Source organism: Phaenicophaeus curvirostris, chromosome Z (assembly GCF_032191515.1).
Source record: "Phaenicophaeus curvirostris isolate KB17595 chromosome Z, BPBGC_Pcur_1.0, whole genome shotgun sequence".
In the NCBI taxonomy this organism is placed as follows: domain Eukaryota; kingdom Metazoa; phylum Chordata; class Aves; order Cuculiformes; family Cuculidae; genus Phaenicophaeus; species Phaenicophaeus curvirostris.
In genome coordinates, this window is record NC_091431.1 from 40,496,891 (window position 1) to 40,521,397 (window position 24,507).

Consider the following 24,507-nt stretch of genomic DNA (forward strand, 5'->3'; position numbering starts at 1 on the left):
AGAAGATGGGATAAGTACAGGCATACAAGGATAAGTGTATTCCGGTTTCAGTTTGGTCCTGGGGTCCTTTATCGTGCCTGAATTATATTCATGGCTTGATAGTTCTGGCTCAATCTTCTGTGTTGTATAATTTTTAAAGCGTTGGCTGAAAATACTCTATTAGTAGCTATGGCAAAAATACTGCATGTGAGTTCCAATTTACCATCTGCAATGCTTAACAATTCAGCTGGGCTTATTTGTTAAGTGTGCCAACATTAGGATATAGCTTTTCCATATGAGAGCACGTTTCAGGCCATCCTGCCTCGTGATATCTACCCACACTCCAGTCTATGTGTAGATATTCAGCTGTGTGCCCTGTTGTCTGTGGGCTTACAACTGGTTGACTAATTGGCGTAAAGCACAATTGCATAGAGTTTGGATGTGTTTCTGTCACTGTTCTGGACATTCTAGCACAATCATACATCACAGCTGATGGTGTTTTTCTGTGACACTGACAACCATTTCTGATAAATTTACACATAGGCAGGGTTATCCCAAGAGGTGGATTTAACCTGTTGTCAGTAATTTATGTATATTCTGTCAATTTGACTTTCTCTTCCAGTTGCATGTGTTATAGTAGTTTGCACTTAGGAACATCATCCTAAGAAAGCTGCAAGTAGCTCCTTCAAGGTTAACATAAAGCACTGCAGGAGCCAGTGGCACAATCATTTCACTTGCATTTGTGTCTGGGCATCTTCAGTTGCTTAAAGAATTTATTTACGCTTTTTTTTGTTTTGTTTTGTTTTGTTTTTTTTTTAAAATTGAGCAATGAAAGAAGCTAGTAGAAAGAGTCCTTGTCCTAAGCCTTTCAGACTAAAACCCAAAAATCTGGCCAAGAAGCATAATTAGCGATGTGGAAGATGGGTGTTTTTAATCAAAACTGGACTGGTGGTGTGTGTGATGTACCTGCTGTGGAAAACATGTATGAAGAGAAATGGAGGAAAGGAAACAATGGCACCTGTTGCAACTCAAGGAGATGGCAAGTAAGGTGGCCTGTGGGAATGAAAGGAAGTGGTATGTGCTGCTAATGTGGTTCATCAGAGTATAAGAGGAAACAGTATGCTCTCCTACGGGGTACAAGTTGTGTTTGACTCTCAGGTAATTCATAGCAATGGAAAGACCAAATGACCAAATCAAGATTCTCTACCGTAATTTTTTTATCAGAGTTGCTTGGTCCAAATTTTGCAGTACATACCATCTCAGAGAACGCTTCATTCAGTATGAGATTCACCTGTGTTTTCTGTATTCCGAACACACAGGGTTCAGATACCCAATACTTCTATCTTTGAATTTTTGGGCTGTTATTTTATTTCATGTCATTGGGGTGAAATTTTTGTCAGTGGCTGTTTACCATTCTAAAAGATTGGATATTTTATTATTTATAGGAAACAGTTGGGAGCATAGTCTTAGGAACTTCTTAAAAGGTTTATCCATTATTTTAAAAAGGAATTTTGTTAGTGAGGGCAGTGTTTAAAAAAAATAGTCTGAACAGACTGTGTGTTTGATCATGTAATTTCTGCATGGTTAGACATGTATGGTGAACATACCAGTCCTTTAAACAAGCCATTCGTAAAAAACTTTTTTCAACACTAAATGCCAGGTGCAGCTATACTGCAAGTAATTTTTCACCTGACACTTTGTTATGCCAGTTCTGGACACTTGGGTGCGCCTTTTGACTGATGAATATGGTGATGTATTGCTGAGTGATGTCATCTCCCAGTGCAGGAGGAGCTTTGCATTTTGCTCTTGAAAATTTTTGTTATGGAAGTAAGTTGGCCACTGGGGTGTGTCTTTCCAATTTTATTTATTTTTTATTACATTTAGCCTGTTTACATTGTAGCATGTTCTGCTCATCTGGATCTAGATATCCTGAAGTCCTTTTCTGAATATGTTTGGAAAGAGCTTTTGATATTGCCTGTTGTTCTTGTGAGAATTTCTTGGGGGTTAAGTGAAATAAAACACGTAAGTGCTGAGTGGTTGTAGTGACAACTCATTTCGGTGGGAGTTACTAAGATCATTTTGCCTCAGAACTAGTTGTTTAAGAACTTGAGAGACTGTCTGACTGAATGGACCCATCTTCAAAATACAGCTTCTATGAATGAAGTACATCACTATAGAAAGTGCTGAAACTTCAGTAACTTAGAGATTGGAAGCAGGATAGTTTGGAAATGTCAAACTGAAAGTATCCTGAGGAAAACTGAGGAAGTCTTGTGGGATCAGTTTTCAACAGTTTGTGATGTCATTTTCACAATGTAGGGTGTTAGATGTCACACAGGCCAACTTTTACAAAGCTCAGGGGAAACTGAGCAAGAACTGAGGTAAGTTCTTTCCTTAGAGCTATTTCACTTTTATTAGTTTTAATAAAAAGCTAGCTTTAAGTTTAAACCAGCTTTTAAAAAAATGAGTGATATTTATTTTAGCAGATACAAAAGATGCTTAAGGTATCATGATTTTTGCTATATTGGAAATAGTTTGTTTATGAACTGGCAAATGCATGTCTAAAACCAGCTTTAGTAAAGGCCAAAGCTGGATTAAATTAAAGGAAAATGGTTCTTATAACCCTAGCAGAAAAAATACCTTTATTCCTACGGAAGAATAAAATTGATTGTAAAAATAGATACATAAATGCAAAGCCTGTACTGGAGACTTTGATTTTGGTTCTATCAGTCCTTCTTATAGTAACTGGCACTGTCCTAGCTATTACTTTCACATATTACTACCTATTACCTACTCCCAGTTCAATGTGTTATTATGCGTGAATCATAGAATCATAGAAGCACCAGGTTGGAAGAGACCCACCAGGTCATCGAGTCCAACCATTCCCACCAGTCTCTAAACCATGCCCCTCAGTACCTCATCCACCAGCACCTTAAACACCTCCAGGGAAGGCGAGTCAACCACCTCCCTGGACAGACCGTTCCATTGCCTAATGACCCTTTCAGTGAAATAGTAAAACGTAACAGAATTAAGCCCCTACTTTAGACATCACAGTCTTTTAGCATTCATAGAAAATGTGGGTTTTTTCCTAAATTAAAACTTTAAGTTGGGAAAATACACTGTTTGGACTGATCTCATCTTCCAGCTGTGGGTAAAGATCATTGCATCAGATCATTAGATGACATTATTGCACTAGGTCTTTACAGTGCTTATGTAAGTTGCTGTCTCCACAGGCTGTATGCCATTGACTGCAATATTCAGTTCATAAAATGTTCAAATGACTGCAGGGGGTGACTGGGGAATCAAAAGCAAGATTTAGAAGTATTTTCCAAATTTGTGTGATATTCTTGAACACAGCAAACTTTTAAAGTATACTTCACAATAAGTAGTCATAGGAGAGACTTCAAAGGCAGAGAAAAAGAAAACCCCTGGTACTGAGCAGGTGTAGGTTTGCAAGTCAATATTAATCATGTTAATATTTTTTGCAACTGCTTTTTCTCAAATAGTGGGGAGTGCTAACTGTTAGAAAATCTGGACTTTATTAAGGACTTACTCTAATGCTTTGGCAGTATTTTTGTCGCTTATTGCATAGGTAGGAGTGCAAAATTAATCATCTTTATATGTTATGTCAAAATTTCAATTTAGTGAATTGTAATACAACAGGATTGAGAAGAGAGGTTTTGTGGTGCCAGATGTTCTGGTGCAACATCTTCAGAGGCATCAACATGGCATTGTAGGAGCATAAAATGCCAGAATATGAAACAAAACATTAAAACATTGAACAATTAAAAAGGGGAAATTTAAAGACAGAATAACAGGAAATCACACCTGTGTTTTAAATAAAACAAAATCAAAAATTGCAAAAAATCCTGTTTTCATGGATTATTTCCATTTCTGATGGAAAACAGCTGTGTAAAATTATTATCTTTTTCTAGTAAAACTTGCATTGGTGTTATGATGGCGCAGATAGTTGTTCTTGATGGAGTTTTGAAGATAGGTGCTAGTATAGGTGTTGGTTTTCTAAAGTCAACTGGGAACTTGTGACCTTCAGTTCATTTTCATTTTCCTTCCTAGAGTCTTTGCTTTTCAGCCTATTGTTGGGCTAGTGTTTCCTATTCCCTAAACACAGGATTGACTGTACTGCATATAAATACTGTATTTTTTTTTCAGCATTGTAAAGCATTCTGCAAATTGTGCATATGAATTTTTGTTGCTTGGTCTGCCAGAGTAATTTCAGTCCGGCATATTGTACCACTGGCAATGTTTGATGCTGTCTTCTGAGTAATCTTACTGTAAGCATGTTCATTTAAATCTTTGAAACTGTGTCTTTCTCAATAATAATTTTTCATGTGACTCAAGCTTAATTAATCAAGAGCTAGTTCTGATTGAATTAAATGTGCTAAAGGGGTGTAAACTATCCTCTTTCTGCTGGATGTTCTAAGCATCAAAACTAATACTACAATGCACTTAAGATAATTTTCTCATCTGTTTCCTTTATCCTTGCCATTAGTTTGGGTATGCTGTGGTGAAGAATTTCCTGCTTTACGTTGTGAATATGGGAACTTGGAAGTGAATCTTGTCTCTCTCCTTAGAATTATCACAGAATCACTAGGTTGGAAAAGACCTTTTTGATCATTGAGTCCAACCATTCCTATCTGCCACTAATCCATGTCCCTGAGCTCCTCATCCATCCATCTTTCAAATACCTCCAGGGATGGTGACTCAACCACCTCCCTGGGCAGACTGTTCCAGTGCCCAATGACCCTTTCTGTGAAAAATTTCTTTCTGATATCTAGTCTGAATCTCCCCTGGCAGAGCTTGAGGCCATTCCCTCTTGTCCTGTCCCCTGTCACTTGGGAGAAGAGGCCAGCACCCTTCTCTCCACAACCTCCTTTCAGGTAGTTGTAGAGAGCAATGAGGTCTCCCCTCAGCCTCCTCTTCTCCAGGCTAAACAACCCCAGCTCTCTCAGCCACTCCTCATAAGACCTGCTCTCCAGCCCCTTCACCAGCTTTGTTGCTCTTCTCTGGACTCGCTCCAGAGCCTCAACATCCTTCTTGTGGTGAGGGGCCCAGAACTGAACACAGTATTCAAGGAGCGGTCTCACCAGTGCAGAGCACAGTGGGAGAATAACCTCCCTGGACCTGCTGGTCACATTGTTTCTGATGCAAGCCAAGATGCCATTGGCCTTCTCAGGTCCCTCTCCTGACCTGGTCCCTCTGCCTCCAGGTCCCTCTCCTCCAGGCAGCTTTCTAGACAGACTTCTCCCAGTCTGTAGCACTGCACAGGGTTGTTGTGCCCCCAGTGCAGGACCTGGCATTTGGCCTTGTTAAACCTCATGCCATGGCTCTCAGCCCATTGGTCCAGCCTGTTCAGATCCCTTTGCAGAGCCTCCCTACCCTCTAGCAGATCAACACTTCCACCCAGTTTAGTGTCATCTGCAAACTCGCTAAGCGTGCCCTCGATGCCTTCATCCAGGTCATTGATAAAGACTGAACTGGTTTCCAGTGTCCCAGGACATGTCACCAAATGAAGAACATTTCTCAGCTGCACATATTTCATGCAAAGAACAGACAAGAGTCTGACTAACTTGTAGGAGAAGAAAGTGGAGTAACAACCATTTATACTCTTGAAGTACTGGCTTAGTTAATGCAACTGTGTTTTGCCTGTTTAGTGTCAAATTCTGCCTTTCCTGACTTTACTTGTATTTTATTTCTCCTATTTACAGTGCATGCAAATAGATAGAACACCACCAGGTTAGAAGAGACCCCAAGGATCATCTGGTCCAACCTTCTTGGCAAAAGCAGAGTCCAGAAAAGGTGGCTCGGCACCCTGTCCAGCTGAATCTCTAAGTGTCCAGCATTGGGGGATATGCCGCTTCCCTGGGGAGATTATTCCAATGGCTGATTGTTTTCATTGTGAAAGCTTTCCTCTTGTGTCCAGACAGAGTCTCCCCAGCAGTAACATGTACCCAGTGCCCATTGTCTTTTCCATGTGACTCCTTCTAAAAAAGAGAGTCTCCATCTTCTTTCCAGCCACTCTTTAAATACTGGAACATCATGGTAAGGTCTCCCCTAAGCCTTCTTTTCTCAAGGCTGAACAAACCCAGTTCTCTCAGCCTTTCCTCAAATGGCAGCTTCCCAGTCCTTTGATCGTCTTTCTCTGGACCCTCTCCAGCCAGTCCATATATTTTTTGCATAGCAGGGACCAAACCTGAACATGGTATTCTAGGTGTGGCCTGACAAGCACTGAGGGGATAATGACTTCTTTATCTCTGCTAGTGACGCCTTTGTTGATGCAACCCAATATCCTATTGATTTTTTCTGCCACAGCAGCACACATTTTGCTCATATTGAGCTTGTTGCCCACCAGGACCCCCATGTCCCTTTCCACAGAGCTGCTTCCCAATGGAGTTGTTCCCAGCCTGTGCTGCATTCCTGGGTTATGTTTTCCCAGGTGCAAGACTTTACACTTGCCCTAGTTGAGTTTCCTAAGGTTCTTGTTAGCCCACTCTTCCAGTCTATCCAGATCTTCCTGCAGGGTGGCTAGCCCTTCTGAAGTGTCTACTTCCCCACTCACTTTGGTATCAACAGCAAACTTCATCAGATTACACTTGATCATATCATCCACATCACTTATGAAGATATTAAACAGTGTTGAGCCCAATATCAATCCCTAGGGGACCCCATTTGTGACTGGTTGCCAGTTTGAAAAGAAGCTATTTGCCACCACCCTCTGGGTTCAGGCTGTCACTCAATTCCCCGCTCACTGCACCTACCACTTGTCTAGACCATAAGACGTTGGTTTCTTTAGGAAGAGGCTGTGGGAAACAGTATCAAAAGTCTTGGAAAAAAACAGGTAAACAATGTCACCACTCATCCCACATCAACCAAGTATCTTAATTGAGTACTTTAATTGCTTCTTTAGTGTGATCTCAGGATGAGGTTAAATGCCATTTCACCTGCTACAGACAGGCCTTTTGGAGTTCTTGATTTTCTTTGTCTGGACAGGCAGTGAAAGTTACTGTTTTGTTAAAACTGTAATGAGAGTGAATTGTCTCTCGAGAGGCTTTTCTTGAGTAGAAACTATAGATTCCCATGTTCTTTTTATTCTGCAGCAAACTCATTACTGTGGCATTGGCCACAATGCAATGTGTTATTCCTTTGATCCTATTCTTTGTCTTGTTAAGATAAAGGCCTATCTCTTTGCTATTATTTCTTATTTTTGACCTATATAATTAACACCAATGCCTTTACAATATCCTGTTTCTAAGCGCACATTGGAAAGCAACAGCCAGAGACACAATCTTGGGCAGAAATCCAGGTCCTGTCATCTGCCACCAGGCCGAAAAGAAACCTTGTTTTATAGCTTCACCCAAGACTACGTTCATCATTGCTCAGTCATTTGATTCTGTTTTTTCTGACTTTCATTATCAAATGATGCCCATCCTCCTGCCCCACATATCGGGGGCACTTGCCTGCCACCAGCTCTGGACCTGACAAGCCCTAGCTCATATGTCTTGGACTTGCTATTGACTCTAAAAATTTCCACTTCTGTCTTTTAGAAGGTTACTTTTTTTTCCTACTTAGCTGGTAAGAAATAAGATTAGGAAACCTATTAGTTTTAATGAGCTCTGCCATTATCTATAGGCCAAAGACTTACCCTGTGGTAACTTCTCCAAGTTTGAACAAGCTTCAAATGGCCTTTGGTACCAGAAACTTGCCTACCTGGCAGCAGTATCCGAAGAAGAAAAGAAGGAAGCCATAAGTAAGTGGAAGAAAATTAGTAACTACGAATATTTTAAATTATTTGAGGTAATTAAAACCCTGCCTTGAAAAGATAGGGTTACTTTATATTCAACATTTTAATAATTTATTATTTTCTATTAGTAGTATTCATATTAACTTATAAAAAACAAAGCAGTGCTAGCCAGCATGATGGCTTCTGACATATTTTATTTTTGCTAAACTGATGTATTTTTCCAAGTAAAATAATAGTTATTGCTGAGCTACTTTGTTCCTCTGACAGTCAGTATCTAGATTATTGTAGGTATAGTATAAGGGGTCAGTGAAAGGGGATTTGTGAAAAGGATCCTTAGTCTCTTTTAGAGTAATAACCTGCTTATTTCTCTCTGAGTTATATTACTGCATATGTAATATCCCATTGCCTTACTGTCAGATAAAAATCCAAGGAAATGGGAGCAAACAAGAATTGATTGTATTTGCAGTCTTGAACTTTTCACCAGAAGATGGCAGCAAGCTAACATTAGTTACAAATATTTCTACTGCTTACCATTGAATAGTTGTGGCGATAACTGTGATACTTTGAGCTGAATAGTTTCCCATGGCTCACAGTGCGAAACAAAGCATTGCACACCACTGCATGTCAAACAGTTTTGTGGGTTTGTAGGTTTGGCTGGCTGCTGGCCTCCACGTCTTCTGCAAGTCCTGGCCATTGTTCAGACATGTAGTTTCATTTGACAAACTTTCAAGAGCATTTACTTTGGAAGAAAAATCAAAGCAGGTAGAGATATTGCTTAAATAATTTTGCATTTGTTGCATATTGTCTTTCAGTTCAGAAAAATGTTTCATTCTGCTCCTAGAATTAATTTTCCTGGCAATAAACCTCAGTTAAATGTGATTTCACGTTTTCTCTGACAAAGACAGCAAAAGCAGAGAAGAGATTGGAACTGATATCACATGACGCAGAAAGAATTCTTGTTTTCAGTGAAAGGCCTATATAAATATTGACAAAAATGTGGAATGCAGCAGCCCTTGCAAATGTTTTGTGATATCTATAATGGAAAATAAGCTATGTTAGCCAGAGAAACAAAGATGGTTTTTATACTATAGCCGTAAATTGTTCTTCACCATAGTAAATGTTTAGCAGGTTAACAAGCATAGAATGTTACTTGGATATATTTATGAATTTTCTATTTTTGAATAGTGCAGAATAATCTCATCACTAGCAAAATCCTCCTTCTGAGGAAGGCAAGGAGGGGAAAATGCAAATGTTATTTTTAGTTGAGAAATAAACCACCAATTCCACCTAGTATGATCCATTACACCATGGCTTGATAAAATCTAATGCCAAACCTTCAGATTTCCCTATCTGCCCATGCCCGAGTTCTTCGAGGATATTCAGTATGGGCAGACACATAAGAAGAAATTACCTGGCCTAATATCAGTCGGGCTTGCCCAGACCCAGTTGATAGCTAAGAGAGACAAACTACAAAAGATGCCACTGATTCCTGATCAACGTCCAAAACAATGATGTACCTGCAGCTGTTTTTAATGACCTGTTTACAGCACAACGTGCTGATAGTTCCATAACAAATGAGCAAGAGTAGAAGATCCAAACTCTTTGAAACTGTAGCCCTCAAGTGGGACTATACCTGTGGAAAATATAGTGTTTTGTTTTGTAAGTTAAACCGTACCGTACCAAACTCCACACCAACAACAGGGCTAAACCGATCTGCTACAACCAGTGCCTCCTTGCTTTTGAATACTTAGTTTTGCACTTTTGGTTCAGTTAACTGTGAAAGATGTAAGTATTAGTTGTGGTGCTTAAGAAGAATATTACATCAGAAGACTTAAAATTCCATCATTTGAGAACAGCCTTTCAAAGCATATTTATGAAGAAGTAATCACAGTGTTATTATCAAAACTGTTCTTTCAATGTACAAGATGGCAGAAATTCATCCACTTGTGACATTTGCTTAGCTTAACATTTGCACTTGCAAATTCCTAGGGAGCACCACTAGGGGTTCTTTCAAAGTTGTCTGATGACCAGCTTTGCACAAGCCAAAAACCAGGAATGAAGGATGTCAGATTTCAAACATTCAGGTTGTTTTTATTATAAATCTTATTATGCCCACTACTTAGCATTAAAAAGCTGCACATAGGTGTACTTTCAATCTGTTATATTTGTTTTTTAAAGGGACAGAGTACCTCGAGCTTGCAAGCTATCATGCATTCATATACCTGCAAGTTAATGCAGTGGTCTTTAACATGCTGAAAACACAGTGTGTATTTTGCCAGATTATTCTACAAGTGTAAGCTGCCTAGTTACATAATTAAATCAATCACTAAGAGCAAAATCCAGATTTCCAAAGTGGCTGTTCTTCCTAGCACTTTGACACCACTTCTCCCTGCTCCCACACTTCTTACTTGCCACATAAGCCCTGGGTATCCTTTTACTTCTGACAGCTTTTCATAATTCCCTCCAATCCATCAATGTCTCTCTACACTGCCTGTCGTCCTGTCTAAGGACAGGCAGTGCCTTTATTGCCTTCCTGCCTGATTTCTTCCCATCATCTCTCTGAGCATGTTGGCTCCTTCTAGTTTCAGGTGTCCTCTCTGCTGTTCAAGCCCCTGATATCTTCCTCACACCTATTTATACATCTGAGATCATCTGCTCTCAGCTTACAGATTTTTTCCCTCCACATACCTAACTTGTGTAGAGACTTTTCTGATGGGAAACATGCAGGAACTGTGGTTTCAATGTCAATGAACAAGGTATGGTCTCTGAGATCATAGTTGGCTGTCGAAGGGGATGGAGGAGGTTCTGATTGTGCTTACAAATTATTTATGTACTCCCAGCCTTCTTCTTCAAGACAGAAAAATCCTACAGATAAGCCTCCTCATGTGTCATAGCATTTCCAGAAACCACTTTGAAAGTATTGGTGTTCTTCATCAGTAGCGTTTAGCAGCACTACATATAAAGCACTGCATCAGCAAAAAGGCATTGTTTTACACTCTGGAGTCACCCTAAGGATTTGATAGGAAAAGCATGTAAACTGCCCTAAGATATCAGTGTTTAAGTAAGACTTCTTGAATGTACATGTCCAGTGTAATTTTCATTTTTCTTCATAGAAATGAACATACGGGTAGCAATTGTACAGATAAGGGAAAAGGAAAATAGAGCAAGTAAAATTCCCATCAGCAGAGTGTGCCGGAAATTTGGAAAGTTTGATTGATACCTGTAGGAATAAAAAAGAACACAAAACCGTATGACAATTTGAACACCATCTCTTGCACTTCAGAAAGCCAGTCAATGTGGCTGTCAAAAGCAAATGAAAAGGTGGCGAGTGTGGTTTTACCTGGGTAGACACTGATTTTAAGCATAAAAATCAGTAATTTTTGGTAAAAACAGCTGTCATGAGAGAAATAGGTGGGCTGGCTGCCAGGACAGAACCACACTGCTCAATGACATATAATATGGAACCTCAACCATACAGCACAGTTGTGGTGGGTGAGTACTCATTCCTGATATTTCTGTTGCCTGACACAAGCGTGCTTTGTACTGCATTCAAGGACCCAATACCTCCTCTCCAGTGCAAACTGATAGCACAGTCCTCAGGACAGAGGACACTCACTCTGGTCTCCTGATGAATTTGAGCCCTGGATGGTGGCCATCTGCACAATGAGTCACATCCATGGATGTGACATTTTACTACTTCTCAAGGGCCTGTTCTCCCCACTATGTGTTATCTTCTGTATTGGATTGTCCGTCACGCTGACAGTGGCCATGGATAATCACTAGTTACCAACAGTTGTGACTTTCTCATAGGTGGTGCTGCTGCTCCTCTGTTCTCAACTTTCTCTGCAGTGGCATGGTTGCTAACTGTTTTGGCCAAAATTGAATACAATGCAAGGTGATACTCTGGCTGCTTTGACTTAGCCACTTGGTGCCAAGTGCTCTGCCATGAATGCTTTGGCCTCTGTTCTAGCAATATTGTGCTTATGCACAAATAGTTTCCTAAAGAAAAAGCTGCACAAGTTAGTGCCTTGTGAGAACTATACAAGTTACGTGTTCTAGGAAAGAAAACTCAGAAAATAATACAAGTTTCACTCTTCCCCAAGCCTGTGGTGCTGCACAGGGTTGTTGAGCCCCAAGTGCAGGACCCGGCACTTGGCCTTGTTAAACCTCATGCCACTGGACTCAGCCCAGCGGTCCAGCTTGTTCAGATCCCTTTGCAGAGTCTCCCTACCCTCCAGCAGATCAACACGTCCACCCAGCTTAGTGTCATCCGCAAACTTGCTAAGGGTGCACTCAATGCCTTCATCCAGGTCATTGATAAAGACATTGAACAGGGCTGGACCCAGCACTGAGCCCTGGGGAACCCCACTTGTCACTGGCCTCCAGCTGGATTTAGCGCCATTTCCCACCACTCTCTGGGCCCGGCCATCCCACCAGTTTTCCACCCAGGAGAGTGTGTGCCTGTCCAAGAGTCCTGCACTTGGCTCACAACAACCCCATGCAGAGTCACAGGCTTGGGGAAAAGTGGCTAGAAAGCTGCCTGGCAGAGAGACACCTGGAGGGTTGGTTGACAGCTCGCTGAACATAAGCCAGCAGTGTGCCCAGGTGGCCAAGAAGGCCAATGGCATCTTGGCTTTTATCAGATAACAGTCTGGCCAGCAGGTGCAGGGAAGTGATTCTGACCTTGTATTCAGCACTGGTGCAGCTGCACCTTGAATACTGTGTTCAGTTCTGGGCCCCTCACTATAAGAAAGACATTGAGGTCCTGGATCATGTTCAGAGAAGAGCAACAAAGCTGGTGAAGGGGCTGGAGAACAAGTCTTATGAAGAGTGGCTGAGGGAACTGGGGTTGTTTGGTCTAGAGAAAAGGAGGCTGAGAGGAGACGTTATTGCTCTCTACAGCTACCTAGAAGAAGGTTGTAGAGAGGTTGATGTTGATCTCTTCTCCTGAGTGACAGGTGATAGGACAAAAGGGAATGGCCTCAGGCTGCATCAGGGAAAGTTTAGACTGGACATTAGGAAAAACACATTCACAGGAAGTGTTATCAAGCACGGAAGCAGGCTGCTCAGGGAGGTAATTGAGTCATCATCCCTGGAGGCATTTAAAAGACCGGTAAATTAAATGCTTAGGGATATGATTTAGTATTGGACAGGTATGGTTGGACTTAATGACCTCAAAGGTCTTTCCCAACCTAAGGAGGCTATGATTCTATGTATCCACTGTAGAGAGGCTACCTGGTATGGGCTGGGAGCTGCACAAACCCTCTGCTCTGGGCTGCTTGGGAAACCTGGCATCACAAGCGAGAGCCTACTGTGCAAGAAACTGAGCTGTAACGGGGTACTAGCTGATGGCACTAGAGGTGTCATTAAGTTTATTCTTATCAGCCATTCCTTATTTGCAAAAAGCTATTGCTCGCCAAAGTCTGTACTGCGTGCAGGGCTGTGACGAACTAGGTAGTACAACTATTTCCCCTACTCCAGCCTGAGTATGTAAAAAGGCCCTAACATAAGGGCCTCATCAACACATTCCAAAACCAAGCTGAAGACTATCTTGCTGTGTCACAGGTTTTAAGAGAAAGTGTACTTAGAAGTGATGTGAAGCCAGCAGATTTGAAGCAGAAAGAACAGGCATTTTCCCTTGGAAAATGAGAAATAATTCCTAGGAACGCTGGAGTACCATGAGTGTGGCCAGAAAGTATCAGTGCAGCCTGTGTTTGGAATGCTCTTGTTACAAAGTCCATTCCAGAAAGGTCACACGAAACAGGAAAAGTGAGCATATTCATGTTTTATGTTTTTTTCTTCATTTTCCAATTTGCCTCTCCTCCAGTGGTGTGAAAGACAGAATTTTATAAGGCTCCTAAGAGAGTGGAGCATTTATTTATCTATTTATTTATTCATTTATTTTTGAGAGAGATATTTCTACCCTGAATTCTTTTCTTCTAATATTTAAACTGACAGGGACAGTCTGCCTCACACCCTGTAAGGACTTGCTTTGGGTCCTAACTCAAAACTTCTCTAAGGCAAAAATGAGTCTACTAAGACCCCTCCTGATTTATAATTTCAGAGGAGGATTTGTAATTCTGGTAATGAACTTGTGAAAAAAATGCTGAATTTTATGTGAGCTCTCTGGGCCCTTTGTTCCTTCTTGTGCTAGTTTGTAAAACGATTCAGTACGTGAACGTGTGCCCTTGAAAGTAGACCAGAGGTTTTTAGTATACATGCAGGTAATTGGGCACCTACTGATCCTAGATTGCTCAATGTTTAGGTTAATGGAAACTTCATTTAAAGTACAAAAGCCATTTCAAATGAGTAATTATACTCTGGGTTTGACGTAGCACTGGAAAATGTACATCCAGTATGGAACACTCTGACTTTGCAGGCATGATGTGAAGCACAAAACCATCAACCTCCTCCTTTCTCTGTAATTCCTATGGGCTGGTTCCTGGAGTCCTTAATCAGCAATCTTTGCATTGATTCTAGTGTGTCCAAAAAGGGACATAAACAATTCTATCTCTAGGAAGAAATCTGAGAGTGGGATCACAAGATTTGTTTTAATAGGATAAGCCTTGCCTGGCCCCACTGTGGAAAGAAGGGTGTCACCAATGATGGACAATCCATGGTGGTGTTTCTGTCAGTATGAAGCTTCCTCAGGAAACCAGTTTGTTGTCACTGTCCTCACTTTGGTGCACTTGATGGAGGGTTTTGCAGTATCTGGACAAAATTCCTTTCAGAAAGAGGGATGGGCAGAGCAGTGCTGCCCCAGTGTAAGTGGAGAGAGATTCCTGAACTGCTACCCATCTTCTTACTTCTCAATATGGGGGCAAAGTAGGATAGTAAATACGAAAAATGGAAAAGTGGAACAAAAGGGATATTAAGCAGAGTTTCTACTCCAGCACAATATGACACACTTAGCTGCATCTCAGATTAACTTGCTTTTTAATTCTTCTAGGTGAACTTGCTTTTCTTATATTGTTTTTGTTGGTTTCATGGACTTTTTTGATTGCAGGCTAGAGGAGTAAACAGAAACATTGTCTTTCTTCAGCAGCTTATGATTTTGCACTTTAAATCAAGGCTGTTGCAGTTATTTCAATGCTTACTTACCCATTATTTTGTAACTGCAGTCTGCAGATGACTTAAACAATGAGGTATTATTAATTAGCTACCTGTGAGTCACTAACTCCTGTGATGTTTATTTCCATTGCAGATGTCACCGTTGTCCAAATCTGTCCACCAGGCCTTATAAGGAGAGTGAGAAGCCATGCATGCTGTCAGAGTACATGGAGCAATACCCCCTTTATCCCTATACTCTTCCCAGTGGCTCATTTAAGCCAAAGAGAGAGTACAAGCCGGCGCAGATACCCATGGAAGGCATCTCGACTACAAAGTATGAAAAATAGTGAAAGAGAGTGAAGACTTAGATCATTTGTGGGTGAGAGATGGGTAATGGAGAAAAGAAAAATGTTTGGTTTTCATGAGGGGTCCTGAAAACAACAATGTTGTGGCTGTATGAACACTTGTAAGGGCTCTGTGAATGAAGGATGAAGGTCTGAGGCAAGTTTAGTGGAGGCAAGCAGCTGTTTTTCTTGCCCTTCCTGTTGGTTGAGATGTGACCTGATAAGAGAATACAAGTGCTATAGAAATACCAGTCATAGTCTTGGCTTTTGCTCACTTTCTGTTTTGGAAAGGTTTCTGGAGAACCAGCAGAAATGTTGTCTGGGAAACTATGCATGATATTTGCAGAGTATCTTTCTTTAGTTCTGTGTTTTTTTCCAACACTTCGTACACTGTAATGTGAGTGATTGGTTTCCAAGGAGATGTGAATACAGTAGAGTTTGATGATTTGAAAGAGGGTGTGGGTGTTTTCCTCAAGGCAGTTTTTGTGGATTGCTGGGCCGTTTCTGCTTCTCAGCTGTGTTGTTTCTTAGTGTTGATGCTTGATAGAAGTCCCTGCACATTGACTGTGCCCATTTCCCAGACAGAAGTAATTTCTGAGGCTCTTCCATGCTGCTGGTACAGTAATGTGCTGAGCACTTGTCCACAGAAGAAACATAAGAAAAAATATGGAATCTGATCCTTTAATATTAATCTGAGAGCTTCCCCTTCCTCAAACAGTGACTGTTGCCTGACTTTGATGTTTACTTCCTTTGTCATCATAGGCACAGTCATGAGTAACATTAGGCTTGCCTCTGCTGAACTGAATCAGATCTAGGAGGTGCCAATGGCGGTTAATAAAAATCTTAACAGCTAACACCACCCATACATCCTCATCCTGACATGGAAGGTCGACCACCTTCTTCCCCCACCTATGCCTTTTTAAGAGTTGTCAATTTAGATAACAAATGTGATTGTTGAAGTATGAAATGCCCAGCTTACTCACATTTGGGATGCCTCTGTCTATGTGAGAATTTTCAGTAATAATCAAAAGGATCAGAGGGTGTCAAAGAACAGACTTCTCTTCTATATATGCTTTCCGTCTCTAACATGAGATGAAGCTGCTAGACATCTTTGTGTCTGCCTATAACTCAACTCATAGGTGTCCTCTGAAGACAAGTGAGGAGGGGCAGCCACCACATAGGGTCTGTCAAGGAGTCCTTAGAAACTGCCCATTCAATCAGCAAAACTATCCTTGCTCACACAAGGCTAGTCATTCCCATAGTACATTGTTAGTCTTGGCATTTTGTACAACTTCTGAAAAGAGGACTAGTAAAAAAGCACAGAAAGTACTTATATTTGCTTCTTCAGAGCATGCACTCCAGATAAGTACAACTTGCCTAACTTTGTAAGAAGAGAAAAAACAGAGCCTGAACAGTTGACCATCGTACAGCAAATCTTGCTGTCCTCTGGACAACACTGCTAAGAATATACATTCAGAATGAAAGTATCAAGGCCTAGTGGAAAAGTGACAACATCTATTAGAGGGCTGCTAAAAGCTTTGGTTCTGTGTAGCTGGGCATGAGAAAGAATGAATTGATGGAATGTATTAGAATAACTGCAGGGACTGTGAGGCCAGCAAATGCTGACTTGTTACCAGTCTTCTCTAATAACACTTCACTGAGAGTAAGGTGTCGTACTGCAAAAGCAATCCAGCTTGATAAACTCTGGGAGTTGCAGGCAGTACCATCTTCCATGGCATCTTGAGTGCAGGTTGCCATTGATTTATCAGCAGATCAACGCCTCTTTTGTTATCATTACTGCAGTTTCTATAGTATCGCAACAGTTAGGATGAGAAAAGGTACTCATACTGCCAGAAAACCTTTCATCATGCTGGTGAAGAATTCCCTGCCTGTGATCTATTACTTATCTCTGACTCAGGATTGGCTATTTCAAACATGGAATTGTGCAGCATACTGTGAATGGCTTGGGAAAGATCCTCTCTGCTACTAAGCCCTCCTTCCTATTGAGAATACTGCACGATTGTTGTATTCCTGCTTGTATTTTCTTGGCCCCTCTTAAAAACACTTTGTCCTTTAAATTGCTGAGAAAAGTATGCCAAGGGCTATAGTATGTGTGACAGCTACATAAGCAGCTACTGCTTGATGCTCTTGGGTTTTCTGTCTTACTTCCACATTTCAGTTTTTACCCCAATACCTAATACTTAGCAGTATGAATTCTCGTCCCTTCTGCTCCATGCAGAATTTTGAGAACCTTGCTTGTTTACTGAAACACATAACTAATACAGTATATTCAGACTTGGGCTGTTGCCAGCCTAGCATCACTGCAGATGCAAAGCACAGTATTAATATTAGAATAGATCCTGTACTAACCATTTCTCCTGGCTGCCTGCCAACGGTGTAAATATATCTGCATACGTGTGGCAAAGTACTCTGACATCAAAGATTGAATTCACTGGTGCTGGGCAGACAACTCACTGCCCTGTACTGAAGGATGTGGGCAGTGAAATAGGTTCAGGTTAGTGAATGTCAGATGGCGATGTTGTTCTCTTCTCCATCTTGTTTCTGTAACATTTTGTTGGAGTTGAGTAACGCTAGCCCAGTATGTTGAAATAGCTCTCAGTGTGACCTGAGAAAAAAACTGACTGTCTGACCGCGAAGAAGTTACTTTTCTCATCTAGTGTTCTGCTGAAAAAGTCTATTGTTGTTATCTACCCACCCTGGGCTGAACTGCTGAGAAGTATGTTGTCCAGAAAGGACACTGTTGCCTTTCTCATGTTTCCCATACGTACTAAATACTCTGCTATAGTTACTGGGCTTTTTAAAGGAGTTATATCTTTTAGTGTTACTCCACTGTAGAACAGAGATAGCTGTGTGTGAGGTCATTAGCCTTGCTGAGTGAAGAGAAGGGGGAACCCAGCCTGCCTGAGGTTGTCCAGAGCTACCCCAGTTCCTTTTTCAGAGTCCAGGCTTCCAAATGTGAAAGGCTTTTGTGTTTCATTACTGCTTGTAACCTATCCAGAATTTCTTAAGAGTGTGAAGGTAAGGGGAAGAATTTATTTCATTATGTGTCCAGAAAAAGAAAGATAATTTTTTCTGTAAGACAAAAGACATAATGAAGTTATTCTCCACAGGAAAGATTACATAGCTCATGAAGTGTTGCCACGGAAACTTAAACCACCTGCAAAGTTCGTCAAGAGTAATGAGATTATGGATTTGACCTCCACTTATAAACAAGATTATAAATCCTACCCTATTTCTCGAGTACCTCCATGTGTCCCACGTGTGACAAGACACATCCCCAATACCAGGATGGATACAAGAACCACTTACAAAGGTATGCACCCTTACAGTTTCTTTAGGACTTCAGCAGTAGTTCATTTTTTAAGAAGACAAATCAAAACGGTGTGCAGTTGTTATTACTTCTGCCTTCATGTGTCAACAAGCTTTGCAGAAACCACACAGACATGAATCACTGGGAATAGGGCCTCTCATTAGTGGTAGCATTGAGATCTCTCTGAGTTCACCTCCCTTGCATTTCTGGCAGGCCTACAGGTATCCTAGGTAGAAGCAGGGATGATCAGGTAAAATCCTGCAAGTGGGCCCAGGACATACCGAACATACTCTTGGCATAACGCAGGGCTAGTCCACACATTGAGTGATTCACACACACATCTGAAATATGTAGAATTTGATAATTTGATAGTACTGAACAGATCATGAAGCCTGGGACTGTTTTTTTTTTTTTTTTTTGTGCAGAGTTAAGCTATGTATGTACAAGAGACATATAGGGGAATTACAGACACGCATAGGTTCCATACAAACATCCAAAGCACTCAAGCTCTACTCAAGTTAAAAGAGGTGAACTGTACACCTAACTATGGCCTTGTTTCTCAGTAGCAATAACTTGATGTAGGCAGTTTGACTTTGCGGGGCTTTGCTCTTTTCTCCACACCAGCATGAATTCTTTTTTGTATGCACTGGGAGAAAAATTCCATTTCCACAGTTACAGTAACTGTGCTGGTTTCAGTAGCAAGTCATAGTAGAAAATCAGAGGCACATTATTTTAAGCTATTTTATTTGTAATTTTTTTTTTATTATTCTGTGCAAATATAAAAGATTATGATTTGTGCTGGAATTGATAGATATATATAATAAAGTACAGAAATCTTTTTTTTCTTAAAACTCAGAGTGATAAAGGATGTAAGGAAATAAAAGATATGTGAATGCAATGTTAAGCTTACCCAGGTGAAGTAAATGAAAGTCACTCTTTAGTGCAGCTGCATGTCTGCAATAGCATAAACTGGAATTTTTACATTAAGCACTCAGGAAATACTGTCCATTTAGAATGACTTGAGTCATGAAGACTATGACCCACAGCTTCAAAATAGCCACACTTACCCAATTTTAAACACTTCGTTTGGCATAGGCAATTACAGCAGAGGGTGTTCATTGGTATAGCTTCAGTGCCAATAATAAAAAGGCTGCTTTGTGCAAACAGAGCATCTTTCCTCCTGTATTTAGATATCCTTAACTTCTCTGTATCTGAACCATATGTGTACTTCTTTTATCAGTGGTTAGGTCAGCACCTTAACTGTTACACCAGAGCTCCAATGAAATGTATCATGGCCACATTTGGTTATAATTTGCAATATTTTTCCAAACACAGCAAATGGAAGTCTTCATCCAAATACCCTCAAAGATCAAGTTGCATACTGAATTAATTCCCTTTTAAAAGCCTGGGTTCACAAAACCCGCACGTTTTCACTGTGATGCTCTCTAAACATTAATAGGTTTTACTGATCACTACTCGAGTGTGAAACATGTTATTCAATTAATTAAAATACTTCAAATAGTAAAGCAGCATATAACCCAATGCTGCATTGGTATTAAATTAACTTTTCTTATGTAATGTCATACTCTTTCACATTAAACACACCACATCCCAAAGAAGATTCTATTGCATATCACAGTTAGTGTCAGATGAACTTGCAGTTTTCAAAATTCTTATCTCCTCCAAGCTACACGCCTAGCTGTTTCTATCGACCTGCAGGTACATAATCTAATTTTAGTTTTCTCTTGCTTGGTTATAATGAGAAGTGCCTAACTCTCCAGTAACATATGGTTTGTATCCTCCATTCCTTCCCTGTGCCCCCTAATGTTTTCAAGATTGTGCTACATAGGGAACTATTAATACTTGTGGGAGAAGAATTAGAGTTAAAATAAAATTATAACATACTTGGAAGGAATAGTGGCACCACTGGCTTATTTGAAGTAAGATAAATTTGTAATGCCTGAGTCTCAAAATGTGTAGAGCTTGTTAATTTTTTTAATTGAAGACAGATGGACTTGCTTGTAATGTTTTTAATATTTTGCAAAAACAGTTGTTACATCCAAAATGCAGATATTCTTCAGCAGAGGGTTAAAAGTTTTTTGGTAACTCTTGGTTGGTATCTATAATGTCAGATCTCCGAATAAGCCCTTGCATAGAGATGGGCTGAATAATTTTTAAACACTTTTATAGTAGAATACATCCCCTGTAACGACAAGTGTCCATATATATTTGTGATTCACCCCGATGGACCATCTCTCCAGAAAAATTACATACCCTAGGCATGGGCACAAAGGTCAACATCCCACCAGTGCAGTGGCGCCAGGACATTAATTTCCCTGGTGAAAGAGGAACACCTGGGGCATTTAAACAGCAGCAAGGCTTGTGGCCTGGGCTTCAGTGGCACCAACACTGGAAAATGAATGTCTGTGCTGGTACACACAGGCAAGAACATGTTCTCAGCTGACTACACTAATCAGTGGCATGAGGGCAGCTCTGCAATCAAAGGCCAGGGTGCTCACTGTGTGCCTGTGGACGCTCCTTCCTCTCTTGTGCCAGGGCAGAGCAATTCAATTTAAACCAGAAGGTCTTTAAATGGACACCTAATTGGGGCAAAAAGTTACTTTTTCCTTTGGTCAGCTTCATGCTGTAATGGACACGTCCCTTGTGTAATTATGTTTGTGCAGTACAATAGCCACAACCATTCAAAAGGAATAACTCTGTTTGGACTGGAGAGTTCAAATATCCTGATACCTAAGTGCATCATTTACTCCCTAGTACTTTGAAATCCAGATTTCCTTCCTGTGCACAGTCAGCTGGAAGCTTATTTGCCTCATGACTCTCAATGTGGTTTAAAAGGAGGGAAAATGAAAAGAAAAAATTCTTGGGTTAGCTCCAAGACCATTTCATTTAAACTTCCTACCAGTAACTATAATGCTCTCTAGAGGAAGTTGTACAAGATTATGAGGAAGAGAAAAACTATGGTCTGGTGGCTGCAGCATTGGTCATATAGTTAGGCAGCTTTACAATATATTACTAGTATGAATGGGTGCAAACCTTTTAAGCCTCATTACCTTGTATTTTTTCCAGTATCCTGCCAAGGAAAGAAGATATGAATGTCTCTAAAGTGCTACCTGAATTGTTTTCTTAGTCATGAATTCAGACAGAAAATAGTAGGGACCATCTTTGCAATATGATTCAATGCTTTAGACCAGTGTAGGCTAGGTCTGCAAATTCCAGCACATTTTTTTCTAATAAGAAATAATTGGAGACAGTTACAAGCTCCATCTCAGTTCCTGCTCGTGCTGACAGCTGGAGTACCACAGAGAGCAAAGCCAAGAGCCAAAGAGGTGCCACACAGCACAGCTTGCCATCACCAAAATGAGCTGCAAAACCCTGAACTCAGCAAACAGCATCATGTCTGTGCAGCTGAGAAATCAAATCATCCCACAATGAGGAGGCATAAAGAGGAAGGGTAGCTCTGCAACCTGGCTTTTACAATGGAATGGTAGACATTTGGTTCTCCTTGCCCCAGAGATACTGTGTGAGACACCTGAACAGCCTTTGGTGGACATGGGCATATTCTGCCTGTGCTCTGAGCCAGCCACAACACAGCTGCAGGAATGGGGTTGAACACAGTGCCATGACACTGCACTTCCACCATTTCTGGTTAACTGAGCACCCACTCAGTCAGCTGCAGAAAATGCCTCTGCAAGACTGAGAATGTAATTTAATCTTCCTACAATGTATTTCATGATCTCTGTAGGAATGTGTGTGTACCAAAGTATTTTCATTCAATTTTCTGTGTAGATGCTAAACATTTCCAGAGGTTAGTGCACTGCTGTATAATGTATTCTAGAGCAGCCCTTTTAATAAAATACGTCAATCATTGCAACTTCAACATTTATTACAGTAGAAAATGTAATATTCAAAAGATAATATGGCATATGCCTAAACTCACCAAAGAACTTCAGTTGAGCACTTAAATAGGATTCCTCTTATATTTCAGTTGACTATGTGCAATGGGATAATCCAAAGACAAAGCCAATCAGACCAGATGGCAGGTTTCGCCCATCAGAAGAGAAGTTTGACTACAGAACCACTGTCCAAGATGACTATGTCTACAGGGGACCAGTTGCCACTGAAAGCTGCAAGCCTCTGAATCTAGTCCAGAAAAGCAAGGTTCCATTTGAGAATGTAACCAATTATAGAGTGAATTACGTGCCACATCCTCTGGAGAAACGTTATGTCCGTCAACACGAGAAACACAAGGCCACTGAAGAGCCATTTGAAGGCTTCACTACCTACAACACTTCTTACAAGGGGATGGCTGGTGAGCCAGCAAAGCTGGCAAAACCACACAGGGTGAAGATTCTCCATGATCTTCCTTTTTCCTCTACAACCGAGTTTCAGGAAAAATATCAAGCTTGGTCACAACATCCTGTATTCATCAAAAAAACTGATGTATATCATCCTCCTCTGGAGAAAATGGACCTTTGCACCACTACTCAGGTAGATTACAAGTACCGAAATGGCAAGCCAGCTAAGATGTGTAGGTCTTTGCCCCAGCTTAAAAAAAATACTGGGGCATTCAATAGCTCTTCTATAATGAAGGAAGACTATAAGCCCTGGCTGTGCAAGAGACCGGAACCAATTACTCATGCTCCACAGCTGACTTGCCCAGCAGAACCAATGGATTTCTTGACTACCTTTCAGGCCCATTATGTCCCTCATCCGCTTACAGTTACAAAGAACTACAAACCTGTCTGGTCTGGCCCCAAACACCGTGTTATGCTAGATGCTGAAACCACCTATGCTAACAGCTACACACCAAAGGGTTTCGTCAGATGCCTGGCCTCTTACAAAAACCCACCTGGTTTCGTCTTTGAGGGAACTGATGCCGATGGTCACCATTTCTATCGCCCTGCTTCCAAGAGTGCGTGTGGAGACTGAAGGAATATGAAAGTGTAATGCAACATTGTTGGAAATAGATTTAAAGAGTAGGGCCTCATTGAGCTACAAATGACAGCTTGATTTTGTTTGTAAACTTCTTTCAAACCAGTAACTTGATTAAATATTTGGAGACCTCCTAAAATAAACTTTGTTCCCAGTCACTGGCTTCTTCTAGATCATTTGCACAAATGAAAAACATAACATCCAGATAAAAGACGACTATAAGATGTGAGATTGCCTAAGATGCCACTCTAGGCTGACAGCTTGCAAGGGAAGGTTTTCAGTAAAAGCACTTGCTGCAGGATGCAGAGACGGCACCAGACATGCTAAAGGGTTGAATCATTTATCATTTGGATAAGGCCAATATTAAGTTCCAGAGGAGAATTGTTCATTTCTGTGTCTAAGGTGCTTTTCTGTAGGCCTATCTGTATTACATTAGCACTATGAAGCTTACTGGCTCCTTAAACACATTTTGTTTTCCTAAATCCTCCTCTATATTACTGCCGTCAGCTTGAACCGTTTCCCCAGTATTTAGCTCAGGTGCTAGATAGAGCTGTTGCATGCTGGAGGAAAGGCTTGTGTTTCACCATCAACGTGGCTGCATTTAAAGAGGAAGTAGAAGACAGTTTTCTATAAAAATGTGTTTTAAAACTTTAGAAAAACTTTGAAACTCATTGAGATATAAGTCTTCTACAAGTGCTTGCAAGCCAAAGCCAAGCATATTCCATCTGGAAATGTGAATGCTTAACCCTGAGGCTGGGAATCCACTGGAACAATCACTGTAGAGGCAAAGCAGTTCTGCATCAACTGAAGTACTTGTATCAGTCTAGAGGCCTTTTCTAAACATATGCTCTAGTTCAATGAAAAATGATGTGCTGGCAGCAGGAACAACTAGGAAAACCTTTACAGACTATAGTATTCAAGGCCAGGTAGGGAGGGACCTTGGGTGGCCTGATGTGGTAAGAGGTGTCCCTGCCCATGGCAGGGGTTTGGAATTGAATGCTCCTTAAGGTCTTCCAACACAAACCATTCTTTGGTTCCATGATAATTGTCAGACTATCTAGTCACTGATGAACCCACACAGCCTTCACAAATTC

At 40.9% G+C, this 24,507-nt stretch overlaps 1 protein-coding gene across 1 annotated transcript in view; it reads left to right on the top strand.

The window, feature by feature from the left end:
* The window catches only part of SAXO1 (stabilizer of axonemal microtubules 1), a 30,412-nt gene extending 6,856 nt beyond the window's left edge, over positions 1-23,556 (top strand). Inside the window, exons 2-4 of the mRNA XM_069880693.1 lie at positions 14,940-15,119; positions 18,261-18,463; positions 22,467-23,556. Of these exons, the coding sequence (XP_069736794.1) occupies positions 14,998-15,119; positions 18,261-18,463; positions 22,467-23,410 (1,269 nt within the window). The 5' untranslated portion in view covers positions 14,940-14,997 and the 3' untranslated portion in view covers positions 23,411-23,556. The remainder of the gene's footprint in view (positions 1-14,939; positions 15,120-18,260; positions 18,464-22,466) is intronic.
* The last annotated feature ends 951 nt before the right edge of the window (positions 23,557-24,507 follow it).